We start from the raw sequence: 27,516 nt of genomic DNA on the forward strand, positions 1-27,516 counted from the left end.
TTTTAACCATAGATATTAGACACAAATGAAATAATATTTATAAAATTTCATCTTCTTACAAGTTAGAAAGACCCCTCCACAATTTTGTCATTTTATCTAAACAAAGACGAATACAGTTGTACTCTTGGAAGCTGTAGGGTTACCTGAGCATAAAAGATGAGCATTATTTCTAATTCAATGAGGCATAAATTTTCAAGTAAATGAGAGGCATCTTTGCCTCCACTGATTCAGTTACAAAGTGTTGAGTAAAGTTGCAGACCTCCTTTCAGTCTTTTTATTATCACTGGGTCACGCATAGTCCCCAGATGGTAACATTGATTTCAAGGCCTTCCCAGATATGTGACTGGTTATTCAAAGACATTTATAGATTGTAAATTTATTCTGTCCTGTTACATATCAGTATAGTGGTCATTTGCAAACTCCAGAGGTGACACTTTCATTTCTCCTTAGCCCTCATGTCACACAGTTGTTAATGTTTATTTCAGTTGGGTCACACCCTTCCAATTGCTATAGATTCGTAATGCATCTTACAGCCGTGCCTGTCACCTGGATGTGAGGAATCCTATATTGGGAGTGGTAACGTGCTTATTGTGATCATTCATCTTTTGGTTTCCTGTAGCTTTGCTCTCTTTTACAAACCTAGTGAACATATATTTCCTATTTCAAAGAAATTCAAACAATAGATATAAGACCCATGTTAAAAAGATTCTCAACAATTCAACTTCTCTGCTTGACATTAAGACACCCACCCCCAACAGGGGCCTTAACTCTCATTTTAGAGCTCCATGACCTTCATTTTTCAGGAGCAAAATCCTTTTAACAGGTTCAGTAAGACTGGAATTTTGGAATATGCGCATGAAAATCAGTAGTATGGGATACATGTGGCACGATTACAATTTTTTTATGGTGTGTAAAGACGGAAATAACCTTCATCTGCAATTTTGAAGAAATTCGAAACATAGATATTCCAGTTCATTACAGAAAATATAACAGAAAAGTCTAATTCTTCAATTGCATGTAACACGGGCAACGCCGGGTATCTCTGCTAGTATATATATATATTTGTATATGCTCATACACAATGGCTTCTTTCAGTTTCTATTTGTCAAATTCCTATATCTATATATATGTATGTGTACCACTCCCTTCACAAATTCTGCCCAATGCATGTCAGCATGGAAAAGGGGATGTTAAAATTATGATGATGATGATTGATGCACACACACATACATGCAAAGGGATTCCTTCAGTTACAAGGCTTTTATTTGGCCTGGGGCTATAGTATAAGACTCCCAAAGTGCCATGCAGTGGAACTGAACTTGGAACCACATGGCTGAGAAGCAAGCTTCTTAACCACGCAACCATGCCTGCATCTACACAACTGTGGCTGCACCTTCATCGTGGACAGGAAAATATTTTGCCTAATCAATTTCAAATCTTCAATAATAAATATTTCAAATTTTGACACAAGGTCACCAACACCACTACTCAGCTGGTACTTGATTTATTGACCACCAAAGAAAAATAGGCAAAGCTGACCTCTGCAGAATTTGAACTCAGTATGTAAGGATGGATGAAGCATTTTGCCCAGCATGCTAATGGGTCTGCTAGCTAACCTTTCTGTTCTGTTGCCTAGAGTGTTAACCATATTTGTAACAAGAAAGCCCGTGTAAGACATTTTTATCTTTAATACATCTATCTTATATAATTTTTTTTCTTTTTTAAGTAAATATATGTTTGTTATCAGTATATATTTCTTAAGATTTACTAGTAAACAATAAATCAAGAACAGCTGTTCTATAAAGAGTTCATTGGTCCAGAGTCCATGTTGTAAGCAAATCATTATCTTATCATAAATATTACTTGGCTTCTCTCTCATTTCCTTCATTCATTAGCCTCAATTTACTCAGTTTACATAAATACTTTGTTTCTTTTTATTTGTTGTTTTTTCTTTTGTTTTCTTGTTATTGGATTTTCCAACTGATAATGTCAAATTTAGTTTTCAAAGTTACATCTAAATCTATTATGCTAAATATAGGAATCTGGCAGTTTAACAATAAAATGATATTTAGTAAAAATAAATAATGTTTAGGAGGCAGATAGGTATGATATATGTGAGAGTAAAATTGCTCTGTGAGTATTGGAAGAAATGAGCTTCCAATGATATCACCAATATTATAGATAACTATTAGCTACAATTCTTTTTAATGTTTTTTTATTCATTTAAGAAAAACAAATTAGATGAATGTAGTGTGTGTGTGTGTGTATGCATACAAACATGCTTATAAAACTGATGCTTTAATTTTTCTTTAACATACCACTGCAGATATAAAATCAGAGGCGGCGACGATAGATTACATCGATATAAAGGAAGACGATGAAAACAGACTCAGCTACTGGCCCCGATGGATTCCCGGCAATCCTCCTAAAAGCATGTAAGAGAGTCCTAGCAAGACCACTGCAGTTCCTCTTTCAGAGCTTCCTTGCAGCTGGCAAACTTCCAAGAAAACTGAAGGAAGGTAAAATATGCCCCATTCATAAAGGAGGTAGCAGAGCGGAAGCCAAGAACTATAGACCTATCTCTCTGACCTCACACATCAGCAAGGTCATGGAACGAATAGTCAGAAGGAAGCTGATCACCTTCCTTGAAGAAAATGACTTGCTGCCCGACACCCAACATGGTTTCCGACCAGGGAGAAGTTGTTTAACTCAGCTCCTACAACACTATGACTGGGTGCTGAAACGGCTGCTCAACCACTCAAATGTGGAAGTGATATATCTCGACTTTGCAAAGGCCTTTGATAAAGTCGATCATGGAATGATATGTCACAAACTGCGTGATCTCAACATAGTTGGAAAACTGGGAGAATGGCTTCATGACTTTCTGAAGGATAGAAGTCAGGTGGTAGTAGCCAATGGGGCCACCTCCATTAACACACAAATAGTGAGCGGTGTTCCGCAGGGCACTGTTCTGGGACCACTACTGTTCATAATGGCCCTCTCAGACATGCCCTCAGCCACGCAGAGAGCCACGATCACAAGTTATGCAGATGATACAAAAGTTTCACAGGCAATACAGAACCCTGTGGACACTAAACACCTGCAATGTGAGCTAGACAAAATATACAAGTGGGCCGAAAAGAATAGCATGCAGTTCAATGCTGAAAAGTTTCAAGCTCTATACTATCAGCATGCAAAACTAAATGCAATACCCAATGAATACACTGGACCCGGAGGAATAGCAATCCCAGAGGCACAATCAGTGCGTGACCTAGGTATTTACATGAGTGATGACGCGACCTTTTGTGTACATGTTGCTAAATTGGCAATGAAATGTAGACGACTGGCCGGATGGATCCTCAGAACCTTTAGAACAAGAGAACAAGAAACCATGATGGTCCTCTGGAGGACACTTGTCCTAAGCCACTTTGACTACTGCTCTCAGTTATGGTCACCATCCAGTGTCAAGTTGATCACAGAGCTCGAGGCGATCCAACGTAGCTACACGAAGAAGATAGCCTCTATGCAGAATGTAAGCTACTGGGAAAGACTCAGGAAATTAAAATTATATTCCCTGGAGCGTAGGCGGGAAAGATATGCCATAATATACATCTGGAAGATCCTGGAGGGAAGTGTCCTGAACTTTGGCATCGAGAGTTACGCAAATGCCAGAACTGGGCGCCACTGCGTGGTGCCTAGGACTCCAAACTTGCCATCAAGATGTAGGACAAGATTCTGTGATAGCCTGGGCTTCCGAGGCCCACAGCTCTTCAATATCCTCCCGAAGAACCTGAGAGACCTGCATGGGGTGGATACAGATGTCTTTAAAATGAAGCTGGATCTCTTCCTGTCAGGTGTCCCAGATGAACCAACTTCACGGCAGGAGGGGCAGATGAGGGCAGCTGCATCGAACTCTCTCATGCACCAAATAGCAGCTGCTAGAAAGCCTTCATGAAGTGAAACCAAGTAGCAACACCAAATGGCGGTGCCCCAGCATGGCCACAGCTCATAAGCTGAAACTGGAAAAATCAAAAATCAAAATCAAATCAAAATCATAGTTTCTTGTGACACTCCCTCAATCAAAAGGTTTGTTCATTATCAGAATATTTGTATAGAGATGCATATCTTCATCTTCACTGTCCTTAGCACATGAAATAAAATCTCATATAAATTTCTTTCACTGACTCACCCATGCTTGCTGGGGCACCCTCTCATTCTAGTTTTTTCGTCTATTTCAACATATCTGCCTATCCAAGAATAAAAATATCTGTATTTTTTCATTTGTCCAACTCTTGTTGCAACCTCAATACATCTATAGTTGTCCCTTTCCATCTCTTTGACCTCCTTCCTCTCTTGTTTTGCTCTCTGTCTTTGTCTCATCTATGTCATTTTTTCTTGACATCTTTCCATATCACCTCAGTTTTCTCTGTTCTGTTATTTCCAGTTTTGTCAACTCTCTACATTACTTATGGTTGATTCATTAGAACCTGTAATTAACAAAGATAATTCTTTGATTATTTTCATATTTATCAAATATTACAATATTAAAATATTGTGGTAAAATATTGTAGATGATATTGTCTAATATTTGGCAGAGATACTTAAAATATAAGTAGAAAGGATTTGAATTGGCTTTATGATTTTAAAGATGGATTTGCATGTGCATATGATATTTTTGCATGTGTGTGTGCATGTGTGTAAGAGAGAGAGCACATGTGTTTGTGTGTATGTGTGTAATTATATATGACTAAATTGCAGTAATGATGCCCAAAGGAACTAGCACAACACTTTCAACTATTATATATCATTGATAATGAGAGACCACTAACATTACATGGATAATGCTATATAAGGCAACAGTATTAGTGGATAATTTGAAGTAGGCTATCTATCTTATATAGATGCATAATACTATTTACTATACTTTTTGCAATCTTAAACAAAAGAAATGAACTCATTTCAGCTTATTTGATTTAAGCTCGAATTGCATCTCATCAGCTCAAAAAATCCTCCAATGCAATTTAAACAAATATTAGTAATTTTTTCTCAGTCTGCTGTTCAGTACAGTCAGCCATAATCTCAATTGAATGAAACCAATGTCATTCTTCTTATTTTGTGTATCTCTGTGTATGTATATTTGTGTCAGGTCACTTTCAATGCTACTAGTAACACTTAAGCTAGTACAGCCCCACCTTCAAGCTAGCTTAAATCACTTAAGCTAAATCAGCCCTACCTCCAGGCTAGCTTGGTGAAAAAGGTTACTTGATACCCTGCAGATCAAAAATCAAGATGTGTCATAATGTTATATGAACCCAGGTCAAGTTGCAATAGTGCATAGAGACATACAAAAATTCAAGATTATGAATGGGGGAAGATGAAGGGTACAGTAAATCACTTCAGGATTGAGGGGACATAATCTCAAGATTCAAGAATTTTCCAAAATTGACATACCATTAAGGAAAAGGACAGTTTTAATCTAAGGAAAGAAGTGGACAATTATGGACATGTGTTTCTGGTTCAATAGTTTTCATCAATGCAACAATTGTCCAACCTTATCTCCAGTAGAAAACAGTTATGGTCTTGGTAATTTGCATAATTTAAACAAAAATTAGCTAAAACATAGTGTCCAGTGGCATGTACTTAAATAACTTAGAGCAATACTAGTATGTTAATTCACTCACAACAAAAGTTCTTTGAGCTAATCATTGTTGCCATTTGGTAACTTGATACATCTTCTAGACGTGTAGATAATTTTAATAAATCTAGAATTTTTGTTGTATGGTATTTGACATACTAGTATTTGTCTATGTTATTCAAATACATTCCATTGGCCTCTTCGAGTTACCTTTCTTCATTTATTTTTGTTTTACATAAATACACATACACACAACCCAAACAGAAGAGTTCCACTTTAGTCAGTTTTTTTTATACTTTATAGTTTTTGGTGTTAGAGCATCCAGCTGTAAAAATCTTGCCAAAACAGTTCCGGAAGTCTGGTGCAGGCTTCTGCCTGACCAGCTCCTGTCAAACAGTCCTACCCATTTCAGCATAGAAGGTGGACGTTAAACAATAATGATGATCTAATATTAACATTTTACATTGTTATGGATCAAAAGTTTATTTACTCAAATACTTTCCTAACTATCTTAGTTTTCCTCTCTTTCTTACTTTCAAAGACCGCTATTTATTTTGTTGTATTAGTTTTCTTTATTTTTTCTGGTACTTATATTATCATAAGATTTTATATAAATATTCAAATATTTAAGCATACATGGCAATAGATCATTGTTGTGTGACAATAAGGATTCAGTTATTTGATTGAATAAATAACTTTCTTCTGAATTAACATGTAACTGAGCATTCCACAGACCAATGTGACTCAGTGAGTACCAAGACTAGTTTTTTTTTGTATTGAGGATACAATCCACCCATTAGTCTTCTAGCCACAGTATAGCCAAATGGTTAAGAAGTTCATTTAGCAATCATGCAGTCACTGGTTCAGTCCTACTTCTTAGCATTTTGTGCAAATGTCATTTTATTGTTTTCTTCTATTTTTCTATCCTTGCCTGTCATGGACCCCACTACCACTTCTTTATAGGAAGCTTATTTATTATTTACTAGTTTTTCGTGATATTCATTTAATGTTTTGTCTTAATTTTAAATTTTAATTTCTATTTTTTATGATGTATTTATTTTAAACACATGATTTCTGAAAGGTCACTTTCCTTCACTGAAATTATTATACCTATTTCCACATGGCCACAGCTCATTAGCTGAAACTGGAAAAATCAAAAAAAAAAAATATATATATATAGGCAATTTATGTTATTCAGTTTTCATTTCAATTTCGACTAATTTTTTAATGCATATCTATTTTTCCAGCAACAACCAATTGTTTTCATTTAACAGATTCTTGTTATTTTGATAAGTAATACCTTCTATAAAATCAGCTTTAAATGTTTATTTGATGAGTTATCCAAAATTTATCAGTGCATCATTTATAAACCATCATATTGTTCAAAATGTTCATGGTTATCTGAACATCAGTACCGTGAAACTCTGAGTAATAGCTGGTATTTGTTAAGTCATTTTAGCTTCAATAAAATACATATATATATATATATATATATAAATCTTTGTTTTTTATCTTTGACTTGTTTCACTCATTGGACTAGCACAGCCTTGAAGGATTTAGTCAAAGAAATTATCTCCAGTACTTTTTTTAAAATCTGGTACTTATTCTATCAGACTCTTTCACCAAACCACTAAATTATGTGGGCATAAACAAACCATAAATTGTCGAGCATGATAGATGGGAGTGAGGGTAGGGCAGACACAAACACCAACTTATACAGGCTTCCACACACTTTCCATCTACCAAATTCACTGGCAAAGACATTGATTGATCTAGGACTATAGTAAAAGACACTTGCTGAAGGTGCTATGCAGTGAGAGTAAACCTGATACCACACAGTTGCAAAGTGAGCTTCTTTATTACACAGTTGTACCTAATACATATTTATATGCATGTGTGTGTGTGTATATATCCATACACATATGTATGTATATGTATGTGTACATATATTTATGTGTGTGTAATATCACATTCCAGTAAGGCTCTCTTGAAGCTCTTTCTTCATATGTAGGTTCTGGTTCATAGAGAAAAATCTCCTCTACACCAGTGGTTCCCAACCTTTTCACAGTGGTTCCAGCAATGGTTCCCGACCCTTTTACTTAAATTATTTTTCCCATGGACCCTATTTTAATATGCTTATCCTTATATATATATATATATATATATATATATATATATATATATATATGTGTGTGTGTGTGTGTGTGTGTGTGAAATTTTGAATTTAGTTCATGGACTCCCCGTACTACCTTTGCAGACCACCAATTTTGTGCATTGATGAGCAGTGAGGTCAAAACCTTCAGCAAGATTGCTTTCATGGTATGTACAACATGTTTCTCATGAGTTGCCAAAACTTCTCGTAGCATGAGCAGAAAACCAAAAGAAGTGATTTCTGGACACATTCTACACATTCTGGACACATTTCTGGTATTGTTGCTTGATGCAAGAAGGCTTTGCTAGCCACTGCTACCATGCTGAACACCAGACTATATTAGATGTCATATTTTGAAGACTTCTGCAACTTAATAGAGGAGGAAGAAAACTTTACTAAATTGATATTGTTGTCAGTCGTACAACATAAAACTGAGGACCTACAAAAGCTAGTAGAGTTGGAGGTTCCTGACCTGGCATGGTGAAATGTATCTCGACCACAGCCAACTGACTGTGTAATTGAGAGGTTTGCTTCCCAATCATGTGGTCTCAGATTTAGTCTCACTGTGCGGCACCTCGGGCAAGTCTCTTCTACTACAGTCCCAGGTGGACCAAAGCTTTGTAGTGACTTTAGTAGGTGGAAACTGAAAGAAGCCTGTCATGTGCCTATGTGTGTTTGTATATATGTATGTATGTGTATATTTGTGTGTGCCTTTTCTTGACATCATGTGATGGTTGTAAATGATTATCACTGGTCATATGAGTGATGTTGTTCATTTCCAGTTTTTCTATGACAAAACATGTCTAGCTATGGAGAAATATCTTGTTTGGAAATGGGGAGGGCATCCAGCCATAGAAAATCTGCCACAACAAATTCCTTCTGACACTTGCAAACATAGAAAAGTATACATGATGATGATGATATATATGTGTGTGTATAGAGTGCTGAAAATTGCATTTATTTTTGTCTCTACTGTGGTTGACTTTATTTACTTCTGTATCTTCTCAAGTTTGCTTTTATGCATCACCTTCATATTATCAATGCTAACTTCAGTGAATATAAAATTTTTTAATTAATTTCAGTGTTGAATGATGAGATAAATACATTTTATGCAGAATGAAAATATGAAAGTATTATGTGACGGTTTTTGGACCATGTTTCAAGAGAAAATATATAGTCCTTTTTTTATATATTTTTCAGGACCAGTTGACCCCTGCAGATGATGACTTCCTTGTTATTTACAACCGGGTTCCCAAAACTGGGAGTACATCTCTTGCCGGAATTGCTTATGATTTGTGCTCACCTAACAAGTTCAATGTATTACATCTTAATATATCAAGGAACTCTCACACATTATCCCTGTCTGATCAAGTACGTAGCATCTTTTTCATCTTACTAATTTAATTTCCTCATTAGTTAATTAATTTTTTTTGTTCTTTATTCATTATAAGTTTTGTCATGTTTGGTTTTATCCCTAGTTTAAATTCTGCTATGTAATATTTGTCACATATGTTCAAGTTATTTTTTATTATGCTTCTACTCAACAAGTTGACTTTGGGATTGTGACAGTTATAAACACCCACGTCTTTCTTCATTGCCTTCAGTCTTTCTTCTTACTTTGTGATCATCATAGAACTAGAATTTAAGAGAATTGATTTCTTATGTCAAATTAATTTTCTCTGAATGATTCACATTTTGATGATCCCAAGGTTTTTGCCCTTGATATCAGCCATGCCCATAATCATGATTGATATAAGAAATTCCTTGTTAAGTTACTTGCCTTTGGTCCCTCTTTGTCTCTCTTCTCCTTTGCTGGAAACTTTCTCTCAGACTATTCCATTGCATCACATCCTGATAGAGCTCTCATCTACAATCTATCAACTCTTGATGTATTCAAAAGTTAGGTTGTGTCACCTGCCCTCTTTTCCATGTCTATTAATGAATTACTTGCTGTTCCTGTTTACTACAGTTTATTCTTATTCTTCTGCTCTTAGACATCTGGTTGCAGTGAGCCAGAAAGTGGGGAACTCTGTGTGGTTGCTCACCCTCCTAGAAATAGTATCCTAACCTCCTCGGATAATATAGTCAGGGATACATTATACCTTAAACAATGACTAGATTTTCACAGCTTAGACCAGGTGATAAACAATAACATGCAATCTAGATGCTTCATGCCACCTACATTACTTCTATGTATAGAAATCTCAAAAACATGCTCCTGTAAGATATAGTCATTATACACCAAGAAAGCAGTTTCTTTTCATGTGAATAATGTACAACAAAAATATTTAAAAAAAAACTATATATATAATACTACTAGAACTCTATCTCAAAGACTGGACTTCTGATTCAGAGCCAGAAAAAATTTCAAATCTGGCCAAAGTGATAAAAAGTAGATGAATATTTATTTAAATATTAAAAAGTTTCTTAAAAAAAAAGTAATGTCTAAGCTGAAACACTTAAATTTATACAAATCTAAATATAGATAAATATTGATTGCATCTGTTACTAGTACGTGTCACAACAAAGAACAAACACCTGGAAATCTTCTGATGTAAACTTAACTTGAAATGCTTCTGGCATTTTTTAGTGAAACATTGCTCTTTAGAATATTTTATTTCTTCACGTTACTTAGTATCACTATATGAAGTAAAATATTTCACACCTTTATACACCTTTCTAATGGAAAAAAGATTAATTGGAATAATAACAAAAGAAAAATTCAGTTCTATATTTGAGAGGTGAGGAATTATGCGCATTACTTACATTTGATGGATATTTGTCCTCATCTTGTTTGTTGTTAACACAACATTTCAGCTGATGTACTCTCCAGCCTTCATCAGGTGTCCTGGGAGAATTTCGAACCTGGGTTCTCATTCCTAAGGTATTTTTCTGATGTTGTTGTTGTTCAAGTCACTGCTCAGAATCTTGAGGTTGGTAGCCCATACTCTTAACCACTACACCATATGCCCACGGGCAAGTATGGAGTGAATTTTAGGGCTTATAAATTTAATATTTTCCTTTCCTTAATACCAGTTCCCATTTGCTACTCATATCTGCACTCAGTCTGCTTAGGAGGTTATTATGTCCTAGCATATATGCTGCCTCTTTTAGTTTTCATATTTTCCAGTGGTGTTCTCTGTCTTTTATTTTAACTTCATCCCACAGGGGGAGGTGGCCTCCGTTTTTCCATATATGATCAGCTATACCCGATTTATCAATATCTCCTTGTGTCACCCCCTCAAAATAAGGGTAGAGCAACATCGCAACTGTGACACGAGGAGATATTGATAAATCGGGTATAGCTGGTCATGTATGGAAAAACGGAGACCACCTCCCCCTGTGGGATGAAGTTAAAATAAAAGACAGAGAACACCACTGGAAAATATGAAAACTAAAAGAGGCAGCATATATGCTAGGACATAATAACCTCCTAAGCAGACCGAGTGCAGATATGAGTAGCATATGGGAACTGATATTAAGGAAAGGAAAATATTAAATTTATAAGCCCTAAAATTCACTCCATACTTGCCCGTGAGCATATGGCGTAGTGGTTAGAGCATGGGCTACTAACCCCCAAGATTCCGAGTTCGATTCCAGGCAGTGACCTGAATAATAATTGGAAAAGTACCTTAGGAATGAGAACCCAGGTTCAAAATTCTCCCAGGACACCTGATGAAGGCTGGAGAGTACATCAGCTGAAATGTTGTGTTAACAACAAACAAGATGAGGACAAATATCTGTCAAATGAAAAGAAAAATTCTTATTTCTCAAGAATGCTTATCATACATTGGACCTTACTATAGTTTATCCATTTAAGTTATAGCTGTGAAGCTCTTGTTTAAAGTACCAACAGCAATTCTCAGCAGGTTTTGTTCAAAGGCCCTGTTTTGATTTTATAAACTCATCTGTGCTCCCCTTAGCACTAAATTACATTTATAATTTGTGATATAAGTGTAATACTTTCAACATTTTCATTTTACACTATCCCCTTAATTTTTTATAATGCCTTTAAGGGGGAATTATAGCCCCCTTTTTTGAAATACTGTTCTAAGTTTACCATCTGTTGATACATTTTGAGAGGCTTATTGAGTAGCACATAGATTATTCTGTAAAACCAATCAAAATTTTAAAAAAATACTGAGAATGGTAACTTTAATTGGATTCACTGTACTGAAATCTAATTTTAAATTACTGCATATCCAAAGCATTGAAAGTTACTAAACACAACTTAATTTCTGAATTTCATCAGTTATATACAGTTTTCTTCTTATTATTATTATTTGGTACTGGTATTTTAGGAATCATTTTCTTCTTAAAACTTTGGTAATTTTTAAAATTTGAAATTCTGTGTATCATTGTAACAATATTTTTCCTGTACCGCATTGATCAAGTCTAGCAGTTTATGAAAATAATTTGAAGTTTCGTGAATTTATTATGAACAGATCTGACTTATTTCAAGCTTCTCTCTCTTAGAAAGTAAATAACTTGGGCCCTAGTTTCAAAATGTATCCATCAAAGTGAATTAAGAAAAAATTTTAGCTTAGATAACCAAGGCTGATTGTTTGTCGGTTATGATTATTTATTTATTTGTTTATCTATTTTACAGTCTTTGTTTTAGTCTAAAGTTGTTCTTCATGTCAAATATATTTAAAAAAAAAAAAAGTAATGTTTGCAGTTAATTACAAATTAAATAAATAGTTTGAATTCTTCCTAACTTACAGAAAATGTAATGTGATGTGTTTGAGTTGATAATTAATGTAAAGAAGTTTATCATGTTAGAAATCCTATTGGTAGTGATACAAGTCATACAAGCTGTTTGATGTTTTCCCTCTTCATTTCATAAAAACATCTCATATTTGAAAGTTATTTTGTTCTTGTTTATTCTGCTAGTCTCATTATGTATAACAGATACAGTTTTAAAATCTTTTATCTTCCAATGACACCTTTTCAGAGCCTCCCTAACTGATGGGAGGAAGTCATCTTCAGACTAGTGATCTGGCTTAAATGCTTCCAACAGAATGGACTCTAATAATAGCACCCAAGGGTTAAATAAGATAATGGAATTAAGTTTACCACCAAAGAAAGTGTGTCCTTTCTTTGCCAAGGCAGAAAACTGACAAATTTGTTTGTGTTACTTTGTTTTTCTCAATCATTTCTCATCAAGTACACAAATTTAACAAAGACAAAGTACACTGTAGTAAACTTGCTGTCATTGTAAATATTCTGAAACTGGACTTCAGACCATTTCCATTGCTTCACTTTCCATACTATCAGTTATTTGTGATGTAATATCTCTTTTCAGTACTGTACTTAGAACTCAAAGTTGTTGAAAATAGTTCTGCCATAATCCTTTGATTTGAAGTAAAAGCTTGTTTTTCAACTCTTTCAGAGTTTTTAGTTACAAATTCATTCAACAGTCTTGTGCCTTTTAGGAAAGTAGGAAATGTTCTCCACCTCCCATTCCACTTTGTATTATTTGCCAATATTTTCAGATTATTCCATCTCTCTTTTACATTTACCATATTTTTACTATAATTTCACTGTTTTTCTTTAAATATATTTTATGTATTTTATTCTCTTAAATCTCTTCCCTCATTCTCTCCATTTCATTGTAAACTGATACCAGCCTCTCTCCCTTCTTCAGAGTCTTTTGATATAGACTAATTGGCTTGGTGATAAAAACAGATGCTTTATTTTATTTATACTACTCTACATCTGTTGCATCTTTCAACATAACCTTGTGCATGCCCCTCATTTCCTCCCCTTCCTCAACATCGTTTCTGGTAGGAGGGATAAATGATATTATTCTGTATCTGTTCACTACCATGTACTTTGAAAACAAGGGGAAATGGGTAGTTAGGGATGTCCTGATGAGTTTTGTTACCAGTCAAGTTTCCCTTCTGTATTCTGCCAGCTCTGTATTTTAAATCAATAAACTCTGGAACTTCATATGGAAGGGCTGACTCTCTGCAAAATTTCAATATTCCCTTCTTATATTTACTTAGTTCTGCAAGATCAAAAATAGATGGGATGGTATGATATTGTATTTATAAAACTAATTCATATTTCTGATATCAGTGTTTTGTTTTTATTTTGTATTTCTTTATAATAAATATTTATTTTATATTTGGTGTTATTGAAGCACTGTCAAGTTTAGTCAGGGATTATCAGAATGGATTTAGATAAATAATGGAGTGCTAGAGTCTGGTTTTCATAGGAAAGCTTAGTACAAAATTATTTTCACCTTTTATAAAAGTAGTAATATCTGTTACAAAACCATAAGTGGAAAACGATATTAATTCATACATTTCCAGATTTTGCTATAATTTATGTAAGAAAATAAGATCCATTAAATATATTTTGTATTTTTATTGTTTCTCATACCATTTGCATATGCCTCATATGTCTTAAAATAATGTGTGCATGTGTAACCCTGATACAGGGATGAATTCACAAATGTTTATTGCAATCCACAACTTTCAACATCTTCTGCATTACAATTAAAGATACTGATTGCTTCACAAACATTTTTGACTAGTCAGTTTTCCAAACCTGAAGGTAATGTGTGAGCTGAAGTTTTTTCAATGTTTGATTGTCACATTCAAAATTTTTCCATTTTCCATTTTATATTTAGGGAGAAATTTTTTCCTGTATTTGTAAATAACATTTCACCAACAGTTAAATATCAATGTGCCTTTGTTAAAGTATTGGGTACTTTGAAAGTATTAAGTTCTACAAACATCAAACATATTGATTTATTACCATGGAAAATAAAATTTAAAAAGTATTATAAAGTACTTTTATTTAGTTAATTATCAAAATTTAAAATGTTAACAAATAAAAGTTGAAAAGTCTGGGATATTTTTGGCTGAATCTATAAATATTCATAGCATTTAACATCAATCAAAACAGTGGGAACAGTACCTGTGATCTTTGCAGGTTCTCAAGGTCTGGTGAAATTGATGCCGTTGATGTTCAGGAAAAATTAGGGAAAGTGTTTATCTTCAGAACTCTTGATTTAACCCTTTAGCATTTAAACTGACCATGTCCAGCCCAAATATTCTACCATGTCCGTGTTCAAACTGACCAGATCTAGCCTCTCACACCTACACTTCTAAGTCATTTAATAAATAAACAGTCACATCATCAAAATCTCAAAGCAACTTGTTAAAACATGATAATTTCAAAACAATGTGAATAAGTAGTCATTACATTTGATAGAAGAATCTGAAAGCTAAAGAATTAATGTCACCTCTAATATTTTCTCAGTATCTTATATTGAAATATTTTCAAACATATATTTACGCATCCCATTTTGTTTGTCCATGCCATATGCTGAAAGTCCTTAAAAGCAATTTATCACATATATATTTTATTAACTTTTTCTTCTTGTAGATGAGATTTGTATATAATATAACAACCTGGAATGAGAAAAAGCCTGCTCTTTACCATGGACATTTGGCTTATGTAGACTTTGCCAAGTAAGTGTCAAATCATTTTAATTGTAATATATTCTTAAATGTTCTATTCCTTTTCCTTTGTTTTCAGTTTATCTTTTTTTTTAAATAGTTTTGCACTTACTCAACTTCTCCCTTTCTTTCTCTTTCTCTCCCCTCACTCCTCCCTCTCTCTGCTGTATTATTTGCTTTTTTTTCCTCTTTAGACACATACGTAAATGTGTATATCTCCACAACTTGAAGATATGCAAAAGAGATACTTGTAGATCAGGCAAATACATGTTCATAAGAGCACAAAATAATTTATTATAATATAAACAATGCACAGCATCTGATATATGACTGACAGCTTGGCTGTTGCTGTAGAAACAATTGTAAACATTCTTTCAATCTATTTTTTTCCTACCAAGATGATGACCATTACTTTCTGTTGTTTCTGTTCATCAACTGTTATCTAACCTTTTTAGTCTGAGTAGACATGGAAGAAATCCAGTCTCTCTTATTCAGAAGTAGATATAACCAGATTTCTACAAACAGAATGATTATGGATTGCCAATAGAAGGTTGTCATTGAAAATAGGATATCCTGGAATTGCTGAAATAGAATGTTGACTCTCATGACTAACAAGATTATTAAGCTAAATTGTTATAAGTGAAGCAGGATGTTACAAAGGTTTCTATTGTAATAACACTCTGCTTAGGACATTGTCTATTTGAAATGTATTAGAAAAATTATGCAATGTTCTAGTATGTGGAAAAACAAACAAATCACAAGTCCCTTCAAAGAGATGGCCCTGCTCAATATGTAGAAATTCCATTAGGTGTACCCAGTGCAGCAGTATCAGAGGAAGGTTAACTGAGAAAGTAGTCTTTGTGTATGGCAGATGTGCGGGTACAATGAACTCTAGGAATGTACTGAAAATAGACTTTGTCAAATACCCAGTAGGATACTTAGAAGTAGTAGATAGCTTCCATTATCTAGGTGACCAAGTTAGCAGTAGAGGACAATGAGCCAAGAGCATGGCTGGTAGAATAAGAATGGGCTACTTTTATTCGGAGAGAATAGCAGATTGTATGATGCTACATGCCAATGAAATGTGGGCTGTGATTGTAGAGGATATGCGAAGGCTTGAAAGAAATGAAGCTAGTATGTTCCAATGGATGTGCAATGTTAGTGTGCATCTACCACATAGTGTATGTGTCTTAAGAAAAATTTGTGTATAAGAGGCATCAGATGTACTGTGCAAAAAGAGAAGACTGCCCTGGTATGGTCATGTGATGAGTATGGATGAGAGCTGCATAAAGAAGTGTTGATCTCTAATTGTGGAAGAAACCTGTGGAAGAGGTAGGCCCAGGAAGATATGGAACAAGGTGTTGAAATATAATCTTCCGTTGTTGAGTCTCGGAGGTGATGACAAGTCACTGAAACTTCTGGTAGTTTACTGTGCTTGTGAAGACATGTCAAGCTAAGTGAAATCATTATCATAGCTAGTGCCAGTGACATGTAGAAGGTACTTGTGCCAGTGTCACTTAAAAGGCACCTGTGCCAGTGACACATAAAAGGCACCTGTGCCAGTGACACATAAAATGCATCTGTGCCAGTTGTACAGAAAAGGCACCTGTGTCAGTTGCACTGAAAAGCACCTGTGCCAGTGTTTCAGTGTGTTTGTTTGTTTGTCCATGGACATGGTATTTCAAGAACCTTGTTTGGCCTTGTGACTCACATGAACCGGTTAGATTTTGGGAACGATCTGCTACCAGACAAAGATTCTGGATTATTTTTCTAGTTTTTTACTGAATTTTTGAGAGCGGTTGGATTCATTTTCAGTATTCTCATTTGTGAGAGCAGTCAGATATTCTCATTTTAAAAATCATCTCTGGCTACTCGTTGAGAGGATGTTGGTGTTGCCTTGGTGGAGGTTTGCACTCTCTGATTGCTCTTATCACTATTATTATTTAAGGCAGAAATGTTTAGCAGTATTTTACCCGTTACTATGTTCTGGGTTCAAATTCTGCCAAGATCAACTTCGTCTTTCATCTTTTGGGGGGTCAATAAAATAAGTAGCAGTTAAACAGTGGGGTTAGTGTCCCCTCCCCCAAAATTGCTGCTCTTGTGGAAAAATTTGAAACTATTATTATTATTATCATTATTATTATTATTATTATTACTATTATTATTATTATTATACTAAGAATAAATTAGATAGAAGCTATTGCTAAATAATTATTTATTATTTTATTTACTTTCTTTTTTATAAGCCGCTTTTCTCTTTTCTCAATTCTTTTGCTAGATTGACTTAAACCTCACCCAATTTTTTATTATTATTGTAATTTTATAATATATAAAATTAAAACATTCTTATTAATGTTATTCTGTATATAATATCACTTAGTAGTTTTTTTATGTTGTCAAAATTCTAGAAAAATTTGTCTTCTCTTCATTCTATCCACTTCTAACCAACTATCCTTGGTTATTTGTAGGTCTCTCTCCTCACCTCACCTACATTGATTTAAAAAAATTTTTTATTTCTTTTGGCACACTTTTTGTTGTACTAATCTGTTTCTAGCTCTTTGTTAGTCTTGCCCACTCTCCTGTTCTACTTTTTTTTCTTTTTTCCACACTTTTCATTCCCTTATGTGCTTGTCATTGGTTTTTCACTTTTATTTGTTCTATTTTCTGCTTGGTTTTTCCTTTCCTTTCTTATTCTCCTTTACTCTTTGTATGTATTTTTTAGTTTCCTTTGCATTCTTTCACTCCTGCATACTCTCCCACGTTACACTCACAACTAAAATGTATTGAAGACAAAAGTCCTGAAATAATTGTTATCCAACAGATAGGTTTGCAATGTTCTTAAGCCAATAACTTAGAGTGTAATTCTCTCACCTTATCATAGACATACTCTTCACTACCACAATAATATTAGTATTGGATTTTATTTTTATATTTGGAGGTATAGAAGTGATGCTTATGGCTCCCCTCACACACACACCTTTTGTTTTTACTGGAGTATTTTGAATAGCTAATGCTTTCTTTGAACTCTTCAAGGTTTATAAGAAAGAGGACGTTTGTGAAGGATGGTATTTTGGAAGGGTTGAGGATGATGTTCAATAGTGCCCGCAGAAAAATATAACTCAATAGGGACAATGGGAGGTAAAAATGAAAATGCATGTTGAAAAAAATGGCTTTTTTTCTTACTCCAACCATTCATAATATTCATTTTGTGATAGATCATTGTAGTTGTAATTAAGTTGAAATTGTTTTATTTCAGGAATTAGTGAAATAGTATGTTCCTCAATGTGAGACAGTTATATAGCATATTGAGTCTAAGATGTTCAATCCAGCAAACCTTACGTTTTCTACACGCAGTAGAATAATTTAATTTAATTCTGTGGGGGAAAAAAATCTAATCAAAGATAAGAATATGGAAATTTATATTTACTACTATATTTATATATCTGGAGCCACAGATCTGTTATTCAAATTGCATCTCTCATTCCAGTGAAATTCATTACCCTTTACATCTACTGATATTTGAAAAATTGTTTGGGATAAATATAATTTCAACAATTAATTGATATTGGGGAAAAGACTGATTATCTGCATTGTAGCAATATAGTAGTGTATTTGTAAGTTTTAGCTTAAAAAACATTCTGTCTTGAAAAAAATTAAGGTAAAAAAATACAATTGTATTCATTTGAAGTAAAAAAAAAATAGAGCTATTAAATTCACAAAACTACAGATTTCTTTAATGTATGACACCCAGCGGCTGCAGCACAATATTAGTGCTATGTGTCTTTGTATATATACTTTTCTTTTGTTTTTGAGTAACAGTTTAGCATTTGAAATAGTTGAATTTGTTCCACTTTATAAGATTCACTTTCTAAATCATTTGACACATGCTGGAGTCATTCTGTTTACTTCTTGTATTAGTCTCATAATGCTTAGTGAAACAGTTGGGTGTTTTCTAAATTATCCAACAGTGTTTCTACTTTTTGTTAGTTGTATTTGAAACTTTCACATTGGTCATGCTGGTCTAGGGAAACTGAAACAACAACTAGAATTGGAGTGAGTGACAGATGTGCTAAATGCTTGTGAACTGTATTTCCAGTATTCTAAACAAAATGTAACTAAATTTTTATCGTAAATTATATTCATTTTACCAGTTTCACACACACACACACACACACAGTTAATTCAGTACTTGTACAATTCACCTAGAAGGTTTCCACTTGTGGTTGCTTATCAACCATAGCCATCTTGAGCTAGTTTCAGCTGCTGGGCTTTTTTCCTCGGTGTCTTTTTCCAGTTGTCTGGGTTCCAGACCTAACATCTACCAGAAATAGTACACTGATATCAGTGGAAAGCCACACGTGTGTGTGTGCACACTCTCACGCAGATGTGTGTGTGTGTGTGTATATATATATATACATACATACTAGCTGACGTACCTGGTAATTCCCAGAAAAGTGGGGCTTATCCCTTGGTTCCATTCTCATAATTGTTTTGCTAATCCAATAACAACAATACAAGGTATATAGCCCTTAAAACAGTTTTTGTGCATTTACAGAGAATACTGAATTGTTTTACACAGGATCTTGTTCTTAGGAATTCCAAATAAGTTATGAATACCTAAATTGTGAAGTCAGTTATGTAATAACATGAAATTAGTTACCCGATAGTAAGAATTCAAATAAAGTAGTCCCGAAAAGGGCTTTAATGCATTCCCAGAGTATATAGAACATAGGAGGAAATACTAATAAGGTATGTATACTAAAATCATGAAGCATGTTACATAATAACAGGCTAATCAGATATGAGATAATAACAATTCAAAGTAAATAACTCTGAAAAGGGCTTTTGTGCATTCCCACAGAATATTACCCTTAGGGGTGCTAGTGTTGGTATATTCATAAATGAGTCACTAACTAAAATAGGTGGATCTGTTGTTTAGGAAAATGCTATTTACTTGTTTAAGGGTTGTACTGGATAAATTGTGAAAATAACCCTAACAGTGGAAATACTAAGAAATACGCCTACTTAATTTCATTTTTACCGAATAATTTAGGAAATGAATGGGCTATTTCCCTTGGTTATATATGAGGATCCCCTTCAGGGGCGAATGGGTTATTTCCCTTGGTTTTTAAAATAAAATATTTGAGATATATATATAAGGATCCCGTCCAGGGGCTATATTTTTCAACAGTCTGTGTATGCCATGAAGTTTCCAGATATGAGTTGTACTTGTGTGTCAAGTTTCATCAAAATCAGTAAAACGACGTAAGAGGAGTTAGCTAACAACTCCACAAACACACACCTTCTTCAGTTAGATTTACCTGGACAATATTTCAAATGTTGCTACATCAATGCCAGTATACTCACCTGAACGCCTAGCCGTTAACAGAACCAAGAACAGTGAAAAATTAAATACTTTCCGGTCAAATAAAGCACTGTAAGGGTAGAAGTATAAATATAGAGTAGTGGTACTACAACAAGGCACCAATGTTTACTGGAAATAGCAGTTGATAAATTTATGACGCTATAGTAAAGGTTCACTGTATGTATACTGGCAAAGACGTGTGAGGGCAGCAAACATAAAAAATTTCATCTTAGCTCTAGGAAGAACATTAGATAAATGGACAACCCAGAATCAGATAATCTAGTACCTAGGTTTGAGACTTTTCAAATACGTTTGTTATCATAAATTTGATTAGTCTTCTTCAGCTGGCATGAGTTGGACAGTTTGACTGGGGTTGGTAAGCTGGAAGGCTGCACCAGACTCCAGTTTGATTTGGCATGGTTTTCTACAGCTGGATGCACTTCCTACTGCCAACCACTCTGAAAGTGTAATGGTTGCTTTTACATGCCACCGGCAAAAGTGCCATTTACAACTGTGATTTTGCTTGACTTGATGGGTCTTCTCAAGCACAACATAATGCCAAAGATTTGGGTCTCCGTCTTCCACAGGTTCCCTCCACAGTTAGAGATCGGCACTTCTTTACACAGCTGTCCTCGTCCATCACGTCTGATGCCTCTTATGCCTAACTTTTCTTTCAAGATGCTTACACTCTGTCAAACATGCACACTGACATTGCACATCCAGCAAAGCATACTGGCTTCATTTCTTTCGAGCCTACACATACCCTCAGCTGTCAATGCCCATTTTTCAATGTCATGTAATATAGCTGTTCGCACACAGGCATCATGCAATCTGTCTTTCACTTTAAGAGAGAGGCCCTTTATTGCCAATAGAGATAGGAGCTCTCTGAATTTTGCCCAGCCTAATCTTATTCTCACAACTATGCTCTCAGAGCATCCCCCTCCACTACTAACTTGGTCACCTAGATAATGGACGCTATCAACTTCCTCTAGCTTGCCCTCTGTATTTTCTGCACATTTTCAGCTTTTATTGAACCTGTGCACCTTCCACCTACAAAAGCTAGTTTCCTTGTTAGCCTTCTTCTGATATTACTGCACCATTTATGTGTTCATAGCTTACACCAGGTGCATCTTATGGAGTTTCTACCTATGCCTTTTTTTACAGATTGAGCAGGGCCATCTACCTGAAAGGATTTGTGATTTGTCTGCTTTCCTAGTTACTAAGACTTTAGGTTTTGCTAGGTTAACTCTAAGGACCTTTGATTCTAGACCTTGCTTCCATATCTGAAACTTCTTCTCTAGTTCTGGTTGTGAGTCAGCTATAGAAACAAGGTCATCAGCATAGAGGAGCACCCAGGGGGCATCTGTCTTAAATTCCTCTATATTACCCAGGGAACTAGATGAACAAGAGGGGCCTGAGGACTGATCCTTGGTGAACCCGAACTTGTACCCTGAATTCTTCGCTATACTTATTGCCAACCCTCACTTTAGTGGTAGCATCCCTGTACATGACTTGTACAACTCTCCCCAATCACTCATCTATCCCTAGTTTGGATATCCCTGCATTGGCCACCAGATGAGGGATCAGGGGACCCTGCCAAAGGCTTTCTCCAAGTCAACAAAGAGCAAGTACAGAGGTTTGTCTTTGGTTATGTATTTCTCCTGCAGCTGTCTTATCAGAAATATAGCATCACTGGTGCTTCTCCCTGGCACAAAACCAAACTACATTTCATCTATGCTAACTCTTGTCCCTAATTAGTTGAGCTATGAGTATCTCCATAACTTTTGTCACCTGATCCAACAATTTGATACCTCTGCTATTATTTCTATCTAAGCCATCACCTTTACCTTTGTAGCAGTTGACTATGATGCAGGTACACCAGTCATTGGGTATGACTCCTTTGTGGATCACCTGATTTACAGTACAGGGGATTATACCATAATCCACACTGCCAGATATTTTAAGCATCTCAGCAGTGATTCCTGATGGACTTTCCCTATCTTCATATCCTTAATTGCTTTATCTACGAAGGTACTGTCAATTCGGGCAGCTGGTCCCTCAATTGGCTCAACATTTGGCAGATTATATTCCTCCCATTCATTCTCCACATTCAGCAGTTTTTCATAATGGCATTTCCAAGTCTCTTTCTTTGCAAAATCATTAAATGCAAGTGCACCATCATCCATGCAGACACATTTCTCTACTATGACATCATGATTTCCTCTCACACACTGCCTTGTAACCTGAAACACTTCAGTTCTTTGATTCTTATGTCACTGAACATAGGCAAACCTCTTCTTTTCTGCTTCTCTCCTTGCTAGATATACCTGTCGCTTAGCTTCTCTCCTGGCTATCTGATACAGTTCCTACTCTCCACTCTTCCAGTCCTTTCAGGCCTGTTTCTTTGCTCTAATGGCCTGTTCTACCACCACATTACCCTAGGACAGGAATTCCCAGTTGCCCTCTGTGTCACAAGATTGTAGCTCCTCCTCCCTTTCATCAAATTTCTCAGTTAGAATGTTTCTAAATCTCTGACCACATGAAGGATCCTCAAATTTCCAAATCCTTCTTTTCCAGATTAGTCTGCTTCTGAGCATCCTCCTAGCCTGGAGTCTAAAATCACTAATGACTAATCTATGCTGGTGATGGTGGTGGGGATGATGTATTTTACTATCTCTTTGCCTTGACATCAGGCAATAGTTGTAAGGAAGTCTCACTCTCATGCAAGAGGTGTTCTTTGTTTCTGATCTTCTACATAGTCATGTCTGGGTATGGTGATATATTACCTTATTTGGAAACAGATGAAGATTAGCAATGGAAAAGGCATCCAGCTGTACAAAATCTGTTTGACCCATGTGATTGATGCACCATTTTCTATCATTAATAGAATTGTTGGATTTTTTTATGAAAAAGGTATACTAGTGTAATTATGTTATATAATGCTTATCTTAATTTATGTTTTGAACACCAGTTTAATAACGACAGTGTTATTTTACTGAATTGTTCATTATTTTCAAAATTAATTGTAATAAATGAAACGTATTTCAACAGAAATATGGTAATGAAAGAGTTAAACAGTTAAAATTTAAGATTCAACAACTAATATGCTAATATGCAAACTATGAGCATAAGACAAATTTATCTGCATTTTTTAAATGATGTCTCAAGGATGTCTATTTCATGGATATCTTATATTACTGTCACACAGTTTTCGTGGTAGTCATTAAAATATGGTATCTCATTTGTTCACGATTAATCTGGAAAATTGGCTTGCATGTTAGATGCTGAAAATTGTAAATGAACCTTACTTACCCTAGTAAAGAACATATAACCAGACTATGGATTATATGAATAACAGGTGTCCCCATATCAGGAAACTATTGCATTCCTGAAAATCTTGCCATAAAATATTTCCTTATAACATGGATGTCAACTGAAAATAGGTCTGCACACTACAGAATTCCACCAAATGGCAACATTTTTAGGACTGTAACATTTCCATAATGTGTGGGATGCCTATAAACACATTATAGAGAAAACAAGACCCTCCAGCTGTTTTATGAATTACATTTACTATATTGTTAGGTATGTAGAGCCCAAAATTAAAAACATGAACATCTGCTAAAAAGAGTTATTATTTGGTAAAAAAAAATATATATCTATATTATAGAAAGAAAACACTTTGTAGACATACCATTTTACTGTGTTCAAAATTTGAGGGTACTGTCTGTTGAACAGCTAATACCAATGTATTCCCTGCTTTATTTCGTCATACAATGCTTTCTTTTGCAATATATATTCTGTAATTATTTTTTGCCAATTTTTTTAATATTAGATATAATCTTCTTAAATATAAACTTGCACATTCTTTGTATTGAGTGAACATGCCTAAAATGCTTTCCTAGTTAGGTGTTTGTCTTTGAGTAATGAATATGAATTAACAGTAGATGTTGAACATTTTCCTTTGACAAGCCTGAGAATGTTTTGCTAAAGATTGTTGAAAACATTTTTCATTCAACAGATGATGCTGGTAATGAAAATAGCCCTTCTTGAGTCAACTTTTTGTGTTATAGTGTCTCACTACTAAGGAAATTAAGTACACACAGCTGCTGGACACTGAATGAATTAACATGGAAAAAAAATTTTTTGTAGGCTTTTCTTCTAGCTCTTTTATATATGAAAACAAAAAGTGTACTTAATGCCACTCAGTTGCTTGTTTTGCCATGAGCAGTTAGATGGTTTCATTGTCTCTTTCAACAAATGCATACCCTTTACTTACATTATTCATTTTATTTTTCTCAATCATTTATACTGTTTGATTTGCTTATTCACTTAGTTGTGTGTATTCAAGGAAAGTGTTCAATTAATGGATAATGCCAGAGTCTATATTTCCATTTTTGTCTATATTTTGTTTTTCTTTGTGGTTGAATGTATATGTGTTTTTATGTTCTTCCCAGTATATTGTTCTTACATAGGATATATTTCATCACTATAACTGCTACCATGCTGAAAAGTATGGAAAGAGTGATGAAAGAACCTAACCTTTTGGATTATAATTAAGAGTTATTCATACTTCATTTCAACATTATGTCTAGGGGGTTTCATTTGGATTAATTAACTACATTTGTAATATTTAAATATTGCCCACTATTTTAAATTCAAATTTTCATCATTGATCTCTACAGTTCAGAACTTTGATTAGTGGAATTAAATTATCTAGATATTTTTTTCATATTTATAACTCAGTAAACATTTAAGGTGTTATTTTCTGCCGGTGAGAAATTTGTAGGATGCAATTACTAAGGTTTTTTTATAGAAACTGTTTTGGTTTTTAAAGTTTTGTGTTATTTAACTTGCACTAACGTTTGTAATCAGTGATTTACCACTTCCCTTTGATGTGAACATATAAACAACCTGTGGCTAAACATTAGCTCTGAAAGAAACAAACCTTTCTTCACACCACCTAACATGTTCAGTTAATTTACAGATTTCACATATTTCTCACCCCTTTTGATGCAATAAGTCTCCAATTGTTGAAATTCTAACAAATCAACAAGGTTTTTGTATAGGTATAAAAACCATGTGTGCATGTGTATACATGCAGTTATTCTTTCAATCAAGTTGTGCATTCACATGTTTGGACATGTGTATCTAATTACAAACACACCTTTTAAAAGCAAGTTTGTTGAATTGGAATGATTTTGACTTAATTTGTTATATTAACAGATTGTTGTTAGGTGGTTAATTGGCAGAATTGTTTTTGAGCTTCAGTGGCTTCTGATACTTCTTTTTACACTTTACATTCTGGGTTCATATCCAGGCATGATCATGTTTACCTTTCATCTAGCTGGGATCAATAAAATATAGGGCCAATGGTATCAACTTATGCTGTCCTCGCTCTTGTGCCTAAATGAAAACTTGATATTTATTTTTTAAAATATTCCACATAATTTTATTTTCTCTTTAATTCTGTATTATTAGCAGCAATTCTCACTGCCCTGCTGGTCAGTTGACCTGCCAGAAAAAGCAGCCAAGTTCCTCTTAAATCATACCCTACTATCTTAAAAATTATATGCAATCATAGCTGTCTGGTTGAGAAGTTCATTTCCTAATTACATGGTTTGGGGTTTAATGCCATTTCACAGCATCTTGTGCTAGTGTTTTCTGCTATAGTTCCAAACCAACCAAAGCTTTGTGAGTGGATTTGATTGATAGAAACTGAGGAAAAAGTCCATCATATATATATGTATGTACATGTTTATATTTGTTTACATATATACTTACTTGTTAGTACTTCTGTCAATAAATTGTCTGCTCACTTCATGCTTTTGAAACCACTTGAAATAAAAGATCTCTTACTCAAAAAACCAGGTACAGGTGTCCAGTGGTAAAACAATGTCTCAGTAATGTATTCAGCTAACTTATGCTAGCATGGTAAAACATATGTAAAAGTGAACAAACAAATGAAAACTATACTGGATGATATAATCCTTTCTACCATAGGCACAAGACCTGAAATTTTGTGGGAGGGAGCTAGTCAATTACATTGACCCCAGTGGTACTTAATTTATTGATCCCAAAATGATAAGAGGCAAAATAATGTTAAATACATGGTGCCTGTAAAAAGAAAACGTGTCAGTCATTATTGAGCAGCTTTTAATCAGAATTGAGTCACTACTAGTCAACAATTACTAAGGAACATGTCTCTCTTCTGCTATTTCTTAAATTCTTCATTCAACTTTATCATATATTTCTATCATCATGTAATGTCGTACTCCTTATGTATTAAAGCAAAATTTTATACCAGGAGCAACAATGAAAGTAATGGGTTGTATTAAGCATGAGATTAATGCTTATAAAATTATTTGGCTAGCATTAATGATTTTTTATATAATAAAAATTTATGCTGCAACCTGAATTCTTTTACAGTTAAATAAGACTCTATTATACTTTTTATTCTTTTACTGATTTTAGTTATACTACGACCATGCTGGAGTGCCTATATTTAAAGGGTCTAGTCAATTATATCAACTCCAATATTTAGTGTGGAATTAATTTTTTTATAAATTTATCAAATGGCTGAGTTAACCTGAGTTACATCATTTTAGATGGTTACTTCCTTTATAGAGCACAAGTAGAGATACCCAGTGTTGCTCAGGATTAAAATGGCATAGTTTTTTTTTTTGTTTTACTTGCTCTTTGTAAGCCTAGTACTTATTCTATCAGAGTATTTTGCCAAATGACTAAGATACAGGGACGTAGATACAGCAACATTTGTTGTCAAGCAATGGTGTGGGTACAAACACAGGCACATGCATAGAGGGGGATATAGCATCACATGACGTGGAAGACAACTGGAGGTTTCTATGGGACAACCTGCTGAGGGCCACTG

The 27,516-nt window shown here is 34.5% G+C and overlaps 1 protein-coding gene across 1 annotated transcript in view; it reads left to right on the forward strand.

The window, feature by feature from the left end:
- The window catches only part of LOC115229609 (heparan sulfate 2-O-sulfotransferase 1-like), a 52,323-nt gene extending 25,716 nt beyond the window's left edge, over nt 1–26,607 (forward strand). Inside the window, exons 2-5 of the mRNA XM_029799938.2 lie at nt 8,988–9,158; nt 15,186–15,271; nt 21,189–21,200; nt 26,577–26,607. Of these exons, the coding sequence (XP_029655798.2) occupies nt 8,988–9,158; nt 15,186–15,271; nt 21,189–21,200; nt 26,577–26,607 (300 nt within the window). The remainder of the gene's footprint in view (nt 1–8,987; nt 9,159–15,185; nt 15,272–21,188; nt 21,201–26,576) is intronic.
- The last annotated feature ends 909 nt before the right edge of the window (nt 26,608–27,516 follow it).

This window comes from Octopus sinensis, unplaced genomic scaffold, assembly GCF_006345805.1.
Source record: "Octopus sinensis unplaced genomic scaffold, ASM634580v1 Contig13162, whole genome shotgun sequence".
In the NCBI taxonomy this organism is placed as follows: domain Eukaryota; kingdom Metazoa; phylum Mollusca; class Cephalopoda; order Octopoda; family Octopodidae; genus Octopus; species Octopus sinensis.